Here is a 14,530-nt window from a genome sequence, read left to right as displayed (position 1 = left end):
TGAGTGCTGGTCAACATAGGAGACGATTTTTACGCACTACGCGCTTCAGCACTTGGCGATCCCATTCTGTGAGTTTGTGTGGCCTACCACTTCGCGGCTGAGCCTTTGTCGCTTCTAGACATTTCCACTTCACAATAACAGCACTTCCAGTTGACCGGGGCAGCTCTAGCAGGGCAGAAATTTGACGGACTGACTTGTTGGAAAGGTGGCGCGCTCACACACACAGTGTATTTTAGGACATCAAACCTGACATTAACTTCTCTAGGATAGGGGGCAGTATTTTCACGTTTGGATGAAAAGCATACTCAAATTCAACTGCCAGCTACTCATCCCCAGAAGATAAGATATGCATATTGTTAGTAGATTTGGATAGAAAACACTCTGAAGTTTCTATAACTGTTTGAATCATGTCTGTGAGTATAACAGAACTTATTTAGCAGGCGAAACCCCGAGGACAAACCATTCAGATTTTTTTTTTTTTGAGGTCACTCTCTTTTCAATGAGTTTTCATTGGGAAAACAGATTTCTAATCGACCTGCTTGCAGTTCCTACCGCTTCTACTGGATGTCAACAGTCTTGAGAAATTGGTTGAGGTTATTCCTTTGTGTAATGAAGTACGGCCATCTTGAATGAGAGTCACATTAAGTGTCCTGTTAGATAGAAGCGCGTGAGCAGAAAGCTGGCTATAGTTGGTTTTAATCCTGTATTGAACACAGATCATCCCGTCTTCAATTTTATCGATTATTAACGTAAAGAAATACCTAAAGTTGTATTACAAAAGTAGTTAGAATTTTTTTGGCAAAGTTTACAGGTAACCTTTGAGATATTTTGTAGTCACTGTAGTCAGTTTGAGCAATTTGGAAGTGGTGTTTTTCTGGATCAAACGCGCCAAATAAATTGACATTTTGGATATATATCGACGGAATTAATCGAACAAAAGGACCATTTGTGATGTTTATGGGACATATTAGAGTGCCAACAACAGAAGCTCGTCAAAGGTAAGGCATTAATTATATTTTTATTTCTGCGTTTTGTGTCGCGCCTGCAGGGCTGAAATATGCTTCTCTGTCCTTGTTTACTATTGTGCTATCCTCAGATAATAGCATTGTTTGCTTTCACCGAAAAGCCTATTTGAATTCTGACATGTTGGCTGGATTCACAACCAGTGTAGCTTTAAATTGGTATTTTCATGTGTGATTTAATGAAAGTTAGATTTTTATAGTAATTTTCATAGTAATTAATTTGAATTTGGCGCTCTGCATTTTCTCTGGCTTTTTGCCAAGTGAGACAGTAGCGTCCCGCCTAAACTCAGATTTTTGGATATAAATATGAACTTTACCGAACAAAACATACATGTATTGTGTAACATGAAGTCCTATAAGTGTCATCTAAAGAAGATCATCAAAGGTTAGTGATTAATTTTATCTCTTTCTGCTTTTTGTTACTCCTCTCTTTGGCTGGAAAAATGGCTGTGTTTTCTGTGGCTATCTACTGACCTAACATAATCGTTTGTTGTGCTTTCGCCATAAATCCTTTTTGAAATCAGACATGTTGGCTAGATTCACAATAAGTGTAGCTTTAATTTGGTGTCTTTCATGTGTGATTTCATGAAAGTTAGATTTTTATAGTAATATATTTGAATTTGGCGCTCTGCATTTTTACTGGCTTTTGGCCAAATGGGACGTTAGCGTCCCACATATCCTAGAGAAGTTAATGCAAGCTAATAACTAAATAGTTAACTAGCGAGATAGCCAATTCAAAACATTGTGTAGTTTGGCTGTTATCTGCGCAAATCTCTCTCCCCCCCATCTGGCACGAACCAATGGCACACACACACACACAGGTGATGCACACACCATGACTTTTCCAGGACTAAAATGAGCTATAACGGAGCAAATAACTCACTAGCAATGAATATCAACAAATGTGCAAACGCGGCTCGCATTGATCTCAAAAACGCATCTCGCGACTGCATGATTGAAAGACCGCTTGTGCCTGTCAATGCAGGCCTACAATAATTAGACTCTGGTGCAATCTGCAGTGATTAGGACAACAGTGACCAAAACATTGCACCCAGAGGACATTGATCCAATTCAGAACGAGTAAGCTAATTTGATAGTGATTTTTTGTGTGAATTTTTTTACTTGTCCATTTGGACAATTTAAATCTACAATCTGCTTGTACAACAATTGTTTTTACTGCCAAGGGCAAGCCGACAAGCTTTAAAGTCGAGCCTTGCAGGGTCTCCTCCTCACCTGCTGGTCCAGCGGGGAAGTTCTTCAGGGAGGGTCTCTCCACCAGCGTGTAGGACTCCCCCACAACAAACACCTTGTAGAGCACCGCGTTGTGGTTAATGAAGCTCTGGATCACACATGGAGGCTTCACACCCTTCAGGTCCTCCTCACTAAAAATGATGGCCATCTGTGGAGGGAGAAGAGGTCATCAATACATTTAGAATTTTATTTCAACCAATAACCTGCTCGCATACCATGCAATCCATCCAACCAGTTTACGGCCTTGACTTGTTCAATGAGAGAAAGATGGCGCCGACAGATAGGGAAGCCGTGCTTCTAGCTCCTAAGCAAATAACCCCTCACTCACAGGAAAATAATCTCTCACTCAACGGCAACAAAACAAAAGGAGCTGATCATGGACTTCAGGAAACAGCAAGTTCCTCTGCATACACATCACTGACAAACTGAAATGGTCCACCCACACAGACAGTGTGGTGAAGAAGGCACAACAGCACCTCGTCAACCTCAGGAGGCTGAGGAAATTTGGCACCTAAAACCCTCAAACTTTCACAGATGCACAGTTGAGAGCATCCTGTCGGGCTGTAACACCTCCCGGGACAGTAACTACACCGGCCGCAACCGCAGGGCTCCCCAGAGATTGGTGCGGTCTTGCCAACACATTACTTGACGCAAACTACCTTCCCCCATGACACCTACAGCACCCGATGTACAGGAAGGCCAAAAGAAATCATCAAGGACAAGAACCACTCGAGTCACTGCCTGTTTACCCCGCTATCATCCAGAAGGCGAGGTCAGTACAGGTGCACCAAAGCTGAGACTGAGACTGAAAAACAGCTTCTATCTCAAGGCCATCAGACTGTTAAATAGCCATCACTAGCACCTTAGAGGCTTCTGCCCTATATATATATATATATATATATATATATATATATATATAGACTTGAAATCATTGGCCACTTTAATAATGGAACACTAGTCACTTTAATAATGTTTACATATTTTGCATTACTCATCTCATATGTATATACTGTATTCTATTACACTGTATTTTAGTCTATGCCACTCAGATATTGCTCATCCAAATATTTAGATATTCTTAATTACATTCCTTTACTTTAGATTTGTGTGTATTGTTGTGAAATTGTTAGATATTACTTGTTAGATATTACGGCACTGTTGGAGCTAGAAACACAAGCATTTCACTAGAGCCACAATAACATCTGCTAAACATGTGTATGTGACCAATAAAATTTGATTTGATATATGAATATGAATGTTGACTGACGGACAAGCAGCTACTGATTTTGGCAGGGTTGCCACAGTCAGAGAACTCTAGTGTGTTTGATGATGTAGTTTGGTGCAGTGTTAAATGATTATCTAGTTAGAGACACTAATGGATTACAGAGATTTAGCTAACGATCGAGGGTGTGACTAATCTGTGACCCTAAGCGCTTCATGACCCTGGTGGCTCTTACCTCGTGGGAGTTGGTTCCATGGGCTACTCGTGTTTTGCAAACTGATAGACGGAGGAAGAGAAAGAAGAACAGGTTGAGAATGTTAGTGAAGAAACCACACTTCCCCAATGACCTGAGTGTTGAGAAAAAACATGACCGTCACAAGATGACAACAGGTTATTTCCACACTGACCACAACTTTCAAAACCACCTCCATAAATGGATGTCTGCAGACATGAATTGTGTGTAAATTGGCCATACAAGGTGGCTTAAAAGTAACTGAGGGTTTGAAAAAAAACAAGTCTAAAAATAAACTTCTTAGTTATAGTTCAACACTGAAGAGTAATCATGATTTTAAATAATAAACTAATTGCTGTGCAGCTTATAAGTGTGGATACTAAAACCAGGTTTGTTTATAGAGATTTGGGCAGTTTTCTTTCACTGTTAATTTTTTTGTTTTTTAACAAAGTTAGGAGGAAGGACCAGGTATAATATGGGTTGAGTCAGAGATTTGGATATAATGACGAGATAACTATGTCTCCAACCCAACAATGGGATTCGTGGTCCCCAGATCAGAACGGCGGGCTGTCCAGTTCCCGTCTATTCCTCTCTTTGGATTGGTGGATACATCGAATTATTTTAATACTTTTTTGAATATTCGATGAGGGGTGTTGACATCAACTGCCTGTATTAAATGGAGAGAGATGCTATGCTACTAGCCTCATGTCATGAATACGCATAGTCAGAGATTACTCCGCATAGTCAGAGATTACTCCGCTATAAAGTGTTTTTTCTCAGTTGCCGGGATGTCACGTCCTACTTATATCAGTACACTCGTAACAACCAAAGCATTACAAAACGTATATTTGCGCAAATAAATCTTTACATTTTTTGCTGACCAAATTCGACACTCATTGACCTCCATACAAAAACTCCTTGCTTGGTGAGCGAAAGAAACGAAACAATGTCACCTGCTAGAGAAGACAGATTTATGTCCCAGTTATGCATCTCGCGTCGCCTCTTACGCTCTGGTCGAGTGACAATTCCTCTATCAAATACAAAAGGGAGGGACTTACTAAAGGGGAATGTGAGTCCATGCTTCTCAATCTGCTCCAGCGTGTCTGGACCACACTCAGTGTTCAGAACCATGAACGGGGGAGAGCAGATCCTCTTATCTAGTGAGAGAAGGATCGAGAGGGAGAGAAAGAGGGGGGAGGAGAGGAAGGAAAGGAGATGAGTAAGAGAGTCGGATGGAAAACACCATCTCAATATCAGTGAATCTGTTGAATGAAGAAAATCCTTAAGCATGTCATTCAGAAGTCGACAATACACTTTTTTTGTTACAGCATGACCAACCAAGAAGACTCTCACACACAGAAACTTAAAGCACATTGACTGATGTATTCTCTCAGAGATAGCTAGGTTTTTACCTGTGACCCCACTGTCATCGGAGCCATATACTACATACAGTTTATGTCGGAAGTTTACATACACCGAAACCAAATACATTTAAACTCAGTTTTTCACAATTCCTGACATTTAATCCAAGTAAAAATTCCCTGTCTTAGGTCAATTAGGATCACCACTTTATTTTAAGAATGTGAAATGTCAGAATAATAGTAGAGAATTATTTTTCAGCTTTTATTTCTTTCATCAAATTCCTAGGGGGTCAGAACTTTACATACACTCAATTAGCATTGCCTTTAAATTGTTTAACTTGGGTCAAACGTTTTGGGTAGCCTTCCACAAGCTTTTCACAATAAGTTGGGTGAACTTTGGCCCATTCCTCCTGACAGAGCTGGTGTAACAGTCAGTTTTGTAGGCCTCCTTGCTCACACATGCTTTTTCAGTTCTGCCAACAAATTTTCTATAGGATTGATGTCAGGGCTTTCTGATGGCCATTCTAATACCTTGACTTTGTTGTCCTGAAGCCATTTTGACACAACTTTGGAAGCATGCTTGGGGTCATTGTCCATTTGGAAGACCCATTTGCGACCAATCTTTAACTTCCTGACTGATGTCTTGAGATGTTGCTTCAATATATCCACATCATTTTCCTGTCTCAGGATGCCATCTATTTTGTGAAGTGCACCAGTCCCTCCTGCAGCAAAGCACCCCCACAATATGATGCTGCCACACCCCCGTGCTTCACGGTTGGGATGGTGTTCTTTGGCTCGCAAGCCTCCCCATTTTTCCTCCAAACATAACGATGGTCATTATGACCAAACAGTTCTATTTTTGTTTCATCAGACCAGAGTACATTTCTCCAAAAAGTACGATCTTTGTCCCCATGTGCAGTTGCAAACCGTAGTCTGGCTTTTTTATGGTGGTTTTGCAGCAGTGGCTACTTCCTTGCTGAGCGGCCTTTCAGGTTATGTCGATATAGGACTCGTTTTACTGTGGATATAGATACTTTTGTACCTGTTTCCTCCAGCATCTTCACAAGTTCCTTTGCTGTTGTTAGGATTGATTTGTGCTTTTCGCGCCAAAGTACGTTCATCTCTAGGAGACAGAACGTATCTCCTTCCTTAGCGGTATGACGGCTGCGTGGTCCTATGGTGTTTATACTTGTGTTCAATTGTTTGTACAGATGAACGTGGTACCTTCAAGCGTTTGGAAATTGCTCCCAAGGATGAACCAAACTTGTGGAGGTCTACAATTCTTTTTCTGAGGTCTTGGCTGATGTCTTTTGATTTTCCCATGATGTCAAGCAAAGAGGCACTGAGTTTGAAGGTAGGCCTTGTATACATCCACAGGTACACCTCCAATTGACTCAAATTATGTCAATTAGCCTATCAGAAGCTTCTAAAGCCATGACATCATTTTCTGGAATTTTCCAACCTGTTTAAAGGCACAGTCAACAGTATGTAAACAACAGTATGTAAACAAGGCACAGTATGTAAACTTCTGACCCACTGGAATTGTGATACAGTAAATTATAAGTGAAATAATCTGTCTGTAAACAATTGTTGGAAAAATTACTTGTGTCATGCACAAAGTAGATGTACTAACCGACTTGCCAAAACTATAGTTTGTTAACAAAAAATTTGTGGAGTGGTTGAAAAACTAGTTTTAATGACTCCAACCTAAGTATATGTAAACTTCCGACTTCAACCGTACGTGGTTTGAGAAGTTAGCAAGGTAAATTTGGTCAACTCAGTTCAACTTGGAAAAGCCAGTACCACGAAAACAGCTCACCATTTAGCCAGGCACATTTCTATGGTAATTTAGCAGACAGTCTTATCCAGAGCGACTTACAGGAAGGTGCTCCTGCATTAATAAGCACACCAAAGATGGCATCAACGATAAGTAATAAAATAAAGACGGCACTTCTAAGCCCAATTCACACCATAGCTTGTTGAATTTGCAAGATAACTGTTCTTTCATTTTTGCACAAATGAAATTGTGGAACTGACTCGCCCATATATTGATGCTTCAGTAATGTCTCAATGAAGAGTTCGGAGTTCGATTAGCCACCTGCAGCATGTATGTGCAGTTACAAGCCTGCTAGATTTAGTGGCAGGCAGATGAGCAATATCCACAGTCATAGTACAGATGAAGCCTGAGCTGGAATGTGAAGCTAACTGAAGCTTTAGAAAACCCTGAGTAGATCTAACTTAGAGACAGAAGGCCATGCTATTTCAGACAAACACACACCATCTGTGTGCATGTCTGTACACCGACATCACTCCTTTCCTTTCATCCCTACAGCTGGATTAGAGAACAAACACCAAACACACAGTCACCACCTGAGGGAGGAGCAGAGGAGAGAAAGAGAGAGGAGCATAGTCTCTTGTTCAAATAAATAAACCAGGAAGCTGCCAACCCTGCTTGTTCTGGCCTGCTACACCTGGAGAACATACAACACAGACACCATTGCACCAGACAGACAGACAGAACAGAAACAGACAGACAAACAACGAAGACTACTAGACAGACAATATTATACATGAGACAAGTCCACAGTTCTTACAAAAGCAGACAGGTGTACATGCAGTGCATGTACAGTACAGATACACAGGATGGGTGTGTTTGTCAAACACAGACGCTAGCACTTTGGGGAATTAAATAAGAGCATAATTCTCATCATGTTTACATCATGCCCTGACGCAGTGGCTGTCTCACCATCTCCCGTGATAAGACTTGATGTAAGAGGTTCTGACACCCCAGGAAACAACAGACAAACATCCTGCAGCTACAACACAGCAAACCTCCCCTAACTTTAAGCCTATATTTAAGTTCTGGCGCTCTGCGGCCCATTTTCTGGCTATTGGAGATAAGGTGGCTCATTTGACATATTGCCACAAGAAATCAGTGTCCAGGCCAAACCAAACACTGGCATATTGGTGCAGATGACAAAAACACTAGTGTTTGTGTTGCGTGGGCAATGTGATATCAGTGCTTCCGGTGAGTTGTGCTGGGGTCAGGAAAATCCCACAGGCCTGTAATACACTGGCTACAGTACCCTGCATGCTGCTGAGCTGTGGGCACAGAGAGACTACGCAGACACAGCTCAATGATCCCATCGTGGAAGTGTGGTGTGTACACTACACACAAAGACTTGCGCATTTGACAAGTCATGGAGTGAAAGTCCAGGCCATGAGCAGCTGACTCAGGAGGGGAGGAGTGACTGGGGAAATAGGGGGGGGGGTCACCAGGGCAATGTCTTTTGAGTGGCAGAGTCAAGCAACGGGTCCGCTTCCCGTTTTGCCGGCTCCGTTGTTCAGCATTTAATAGGCTACATTACATGCGGTGCCAATCACAATCCACTGATACTCATAGGGTAGGTTATTTTCAAACCAAAAACATACACAACCTGTCTTCATTTAAAAGAATCAACAAAAAACATTATAGAATTATGAACCCAACGAATACAAGTTAAAATAAACACATACGGTTGCTTTCAGACTGATTTGATGGTTGCTAAACATAGAACAAGAAAAAAGGACCCAGTTACAAACAAACACAATTGTTAATACAAGACAATTGATTCTGCTCTGTGCTCCTTAACTTGTAGGTCTGTGGTGCTCCTGTTGTGTCAGTGGAGATGTAGCAGCAGCCTAGGAGTGCGGTGTGATGAAGAGCCGTGAAGGGTTTACCCATCACCCCACTGAGCGGAGCTCCAAATTCACACTCACCGACTGTCACACCGCTGTTGTTATGGGAGAGGGGGTAAGAATGTCAGACTAACGTCATTAAAAAACAACCCAAAGACCCAACAACACGTATTTGAATTGTGAGAATAAACTAAAATACATTGTAAATCCAAAAAGGCTTCCCATACCTTTGGATATCCCCTGTCCTGACTTGAGCAAACAAAAAGACTAAAAGGCACGGTTGGAAGCTTTGGGCCTAGAGAGAGGAGGGGATATGACGAAGGTAGTGATGGTGAGTGTCTGTTATGTGTTGGTGTCATGCTTGGGCCTGGCCGTTTGGCTCGGAGTGCAGGGGAGCAATCTCTTCCTCTGTCTAAACACTGTGTGCTCTCAGCAGACCCGCTGGAGCCACAGCAGACGTTTACAGGACGTCAGTCCGACTCGGAGTAACACGGCACACAGCACCGGCTGGCCTGGCGCCCTTGAACCATTCAGGGGGTGGGTATCCAGACTAGGACCGTACCAGACCCAATCCTACCATTAAAGAAAAACACCCAGTTAAAATGGAGAAGTTCTCATTTTAAAGGATGTCATCACTAGGGTTTGATCCATAAGGGACAGAGCAGGACAGACTTAAGGTGGCCTGGCTGAGTGGACTGTTCATACCAGGCACCGGTGAAGTCTTTCCATACAGGCAAGCAGCCACCAGTGAAACTGAGCCTCACATTTTCTTTGCAAAAGTTATTATCAGCATTATCAGAGGATTATGAAGTAGGCCTATACTGATACAATTACAGTATTGACAATAGATTGAAATCTAATGTTGCTATTCAGCGCTACATTCTAGTAACACAGCATTCTGGAACATACCCCATGACCAGAACCAGGAATCTAGAATGTTCCATATCCTGCTGTGAGGAGCTTCCGCTCCCAATTATACTGACTAATTATTCATTTCTAATCACAGACAATAACGACATTCATCTTTGTGAGAGAACAACCCCTGACTCGACGTCGTAGAGCATCTCCGCAAACGTTTGATTACCTTCATCAAATCAGACAGACCAGATCCATAACGGAACAGTGAACTGTTTTGAAGGCAGTCGTTGCGTAAGCAAGGCAATCAATCAGTCCTTTTTATTCAGCCCATGCTGACTGTTCTGCGCTGGGTTTGGGGCCTGGATGTGTGCGGTCCTCAGCAGTCACTCCTGGCTGTTTATCTTTAATATGCTGCGCCTTTGTTTAAATATTGATTACTCGCATCAGCAGGACACTTGTTATTGTTGGTCGCATTTGAACCACGGTAACTAAGGCGAGGATTTATGTGAACATTAAATACTCCCCACATAACAAAGCACTCTACCATAATCCAGTTAAATACCTCGAGCATAGTTCAGTTTGATTCCACAAAAACATATCTTAATTTAAGGGTGTCCCAGTTCCTTTCTTTTGAAGTGGAAAAGAAATATCAAGATGAAGAGCCTCAAGAATGAGATCCTTCACGTTACACAACCTGACAACTGTTGCCATCTTTACAAACACCAAGTGAAATAAAGGCACCAAAGCTGCCTTCTAAACGGAAAAGAGTGGATTCCACCACCTAAAGTAAACAACTGCCCTGCTCTGTTTCACAAGAGAAACACAAAACCGACGTAGACAATACTCTGTAAAGCTGATGAGCTGAACCATGAGTCATGTGGTGGAGGAAACCAGTGGGACCAGGAGAACTAACCCGTCTAGTTAGTTAGACAAACACCTGCCTGCACAGTGCTGCACAGACACTTTACAGAGCTGCCTACTGATCCCCACATTCTCCAAGTACAGTTAGGAAAGTTTCAAGGCCCAGTGCAGTCAAAAACGTGATTTTCCCGCATTTTATATATATTTCCACACTATGAGGTTGGAATAATACTGTGAAATTGTGAAAATTATAATGCCCTTTTAGTGTAAGAGCTTTTTAAAAAGATCACCTGGAATTTCAGCTTGTTTTGGCGGGATGGAGTTTTGGCCTGCCTGGTGACATCAGGTGGTAAATTAGGTAATAGACCAATCAAAAAGAGAGTTCAAAACCTCTATGCCAATAACAGCTAGTTTTTAGTTTCCCCCTCTCCACTCAGACCACTCCCAAAATTCTTGCTTGAGAAATTGCTCTTTGCTAAGAAGCCATTTTTGCTTCTTTTTGACCAATTATCGGGAGAGGCGAAGGTCGAATCATGCGTCCTCCGAAACAAGACCCGCCAAGCCGTGCTTCTTAAGACCCGCTCGCTTAACCCGTAAGCCAACTGCACCAATGTGTCGGAGGAAACACTGTTCAACTGGCGACGGAACTCAGCCTGTAGGCGCCCGGCCCGCCCCCTCCCCCTAATCCCTCTCCTAACCCGGACGAGGCTGGGCCAATTGTGCTCCGCCCTATGGGACTCCCGGTCACGGCCGGTAATGACACAGTCTGAGATGGAACCCCAGGCTGTAGTGACACCGCAACACGGCGATGCAGAGCCTTAGACCGCTGCGCCACTCGGGAGGCCCTCTTTCTGACCATTTTAATTAAAACAAACACAGCAATGTACTTAAATTGTTACCAGCTGCATTGGACCTTTATAATGTATCTACTTAAAAGCAAACACACACACACACACCTCTAGTGCTTCCTCCTATTGAGCAATACTCTCAGCTAGCCCTCTGACCATGGCAAGCGCGTCGCCACAGCCTCTGGTACTGGGGACTGGTTGCCTTGGCAGCCAGCACTGCACTGGGGCTCCATGGTCTCCACTGATAAGGAGGAGGAAGTGGCCGTGGCAGACTGTGCGCTTTGGACTTTCCCCTCTCTACGACACCCCTTCCCTCCATGTTCCCACTTCGCTTCCCACCAGCAACTGTTGATGACTACTGAAACTAACAATTTTTTTCTTGTTATGATGTGATCTAGGACTGACAGTTTCCATTCCAACATCTGAGTTGAACCTTTTTCTAAGAGTAAAAACAGCATCAGGAGTATTCAGTCACTCAATAACAACAGACAGCAAACAGATGCATCACATCCTAATAGCAAGCTAATTATCTTACAATGTCTAATGAGTAAGCCCCCCCTCACACGTGAGCCAGTGGGACAGACAGAGGCTCTCCTCAATTCAGACAGCTTACAAACTCTGTTACATAAACATGTCTGTTTGTATAAAAACTGCAATTTTCTACATGTATTTTGTGGCGCTGACGCCACGAGCATTGCACAACCACACACCAAAATGTGTACTCAAAATGGGCACACGTCGACACACACACACACACACACACACATGCACACGCTCGGTCTCTCCACCTGTGTGTGGTGCATGCAGTACGGCAGGGTCTGCATGTTGTAACGGCTCCAGGTTTATGTCCCATGCCATGTTCTCAGTTAATGAACAGCGGGTGAGAATCGTCTCCTGCTGATAATGTGCTGTCAGTCCACTGCTCTGCTCCAGTCTCTGGACCCTGACCAGAAAGGCTACACTGGGGAGCATATGGCTCCTGTGACAGAAAATCTAGGTGCCGCTGGCCTGCCTTCTCTAACTAATGGAGCTTTAGTCCATCACTGGATACAATACACACTCTGGCAGAGGCAGGAGCCTCATGGTGGGAGGAATACAATTGTGTTACGCTCTTCCACTGCCTGCATAACGCATCTGGTAGGATGCAGAAAATAATATTAAATCGAACTACGGGATGACGCACGATCCACCACTGAAATACTTTGTTACTTTGGTCCCAGCTCTCTGCAGGTCATTCACTAGGTCCCCCCGTGTGGTTCTGGGATTTTTGCTCACCGTTCTTGTGATCATTTTGACCCCACGGGGTGAGATCTTGTGTGGAGCCCCAGATCGAGGGAGATTATCAGTGGTCTTGTATGTCTTCCATTTCCTAATAATTGCTCCCACAGTTGATTTCTTCAAACCAAGCTGCTTACCTATTGCAGATTCAGTCTTCCCAGCCTGGTGCTGGTCTACAATTTTGTTTCTGGTGTCCTTTGACAGCTCTTTGGTCTTGGCCATAGTGGAGTTTGGAGTGTGACTGTTTGAGGTTGTGGACAGGTGTCTTTTATACTGATAACAAGTTCAAACAGGTGCCATTAATATAGGTAACGAGTGGAGGACATAGGAGCCTCTTAAAAGAAGAAGTTACAGGTCTGTGAGAGACAGAAATCTTGCTTGTTTGTAGGTGACCAAATACTTATTTTCCACCATAATTTGCAAATAAATTCATAACAAATCCTACAATGTGATTTTCAGGATTTTTTCCCCTCGTTTTGTCTGTCATAGTTGAAGTGTACCTATGATGAAAATTACAGGCCTCTCTCATCTTTTTAAGCGGGAGAACTTGCACAATTGGTGGCTGACTAAATACTTTTTTGCCCCACTGTACATAACACCACCACCTCCTCGACACATTCTCAGAAACTAAACCAAAAAGGTCTGTCATCACAACCAGTCCTTGACACAACAGATTACTGATTTACACCTCTCTGGGATTTTCTGTAGTCTAAGACTGGCAGTGGGGATGATTTTGGGAGTTAAATCATACTCAGCCCATTTGTGATACACTGCCAGTGTTGCAGTGTGTGTGTGTGTGTGAGAGAGCGAGAGAGTGAGTGATGCTACCTTGCATACAGTCCTCTATCCTGTGGATGAGCTGGTAGGACTTGCAGCGGTCCAGCAGGGTTCTGATTGCTGGGAGGGGGTCCAGCACGATGGTCTCAGGGTGGACATCAATGTAGTCCTGAAACACACAGCGGGGATATGAGGGAGCACATACCACAGCTAATGTAGGTAGTCTAGACACACAGCGTAATACGGACACTTCACAGTAGGCCATGGATGTGTATTTCCATCATGCCCACTGTGTTGTTGTGTGTGTGTGTGTCATCATGCTCGCAGGCCAGTGGGTTACATCACTGTGTCCTGCATGGCAGGCTGTTAGTAAACCTCACGCTGACCTGATTTATTTAACTACACGCCAGCCTCCACCCCCGTCTCCCCGTCTCTACCCTACGTCTTCCCATCTCCGCACTCCTCTCCCAGTCTCCGCCCACCTCCCAGTCTCCGCCCACCTCTCCCAGTCTCCGCCCACCTCTCCCAGTCTCCGCCCACCTCTCCCAGTCTCCGCCCACCTCTCCCAGTCTCCGCCCACCTCTCCCAGTCTCCGCCCACCTCTCCCAGTCTCTCTACACTCCACCCTCCGCTCCCCAGTCTCTACACTCCACCCTCCTTCCCCCGCTCCCACACTCTCCATTTTCATCTCTGCCCAGTCCTTTCCTTCTACCAGCCTCTCATCATCTCAGTCTTTTAGATATTCTCTAACAGATGCTTTGGCCCACACATTATGCAAACTCAACACTCCCCCACCCCAGAGTGAAATCTACATGTTTCATACATTGGGCTAAATTGCCTAACATAAAAAAATCCACACACAGGCACGAAAATGCCCGCCTACGTACACACATTTAGTCAAACACACATGTACGCACAGACATTTTTCCTTGGGACTGAACATCCATCTGCAGAGAGACTATGACTCCTGCCAGCGCTGATCAAAACATCCGTGCGGTTACAGAAGACAAACGTTTTGCGGTCATCCCTAAAGCTAAAGCCAAACTAATCTTCCAGTGGTTTAGAAGAACTGACAACTCCTCTGTACTTGGCCATCAATTTGCTGCTTTCTATCTCCTACAAATGTGTGTGAGAAAAGAGGG

General features: G+C 43.7%; 1 protein-coding gene across 5 annotated transcripts in view; it reads right to left on the bottom strand.

Moving 5' to 3' along the window:
- Nucleotides 1-14,530, bottom strand: part of LOC111963320 (inositol-tetrakisphosphate 1-kinase) — a 58,405-nt gene that overhangs the window by 12,958 nt on the left and 30,917 nt on the right. For all 5 annotated transcript variants that reach the window (XM_023986670.2, XM_070443370.1, XM_023986668.2 and 2 more), the window contains 4 exons: nucleotides 13,440-13,557; nucleotides 4,786-4,884; nucleotides 3,731-3,771; nucleotides 2,256-2,421 (listed from right to left, as the gene is read on the bottom strand). In XM_023986670.2, coding sequence (XP_023842438.1) covers nucleotides 2,256-2,421; nucleotides 3,731-3,771; nucleotides 4,786-4,884; nucleotides 13,440-13,557 — 424 coding nt within the window. The remainder of the gene's footprint in view (nucleotides 1-2,255; nucleotides 2,422-3,730; nucleotides 3,772-4,785; nucleotides 4,885-13,439; nucleotides 13,558-14,530) is intronic.

This window comes from Salvelinus sp. IW2-2015, linkage group LG4q.2 (assembly GCF_002910315.2).
Source record: "Salvelinus sp. IW2-2015 linkage group LG4q.2, ASM291031v2, whole genome shotgun sequence".
NCBI classification, from domain to species: Eukaryota; Metazoa; Chordata; class Actinopteri; order Salmoniformes; family Salmonidae; genus Salvelinus; species Salvelinus sp. IW2-2015.
The sequence above is the reverse complement of the archived record's forward strand: the minus strand, read 5'-3'. Positions and strand labels throughout refer to the sequence as shown.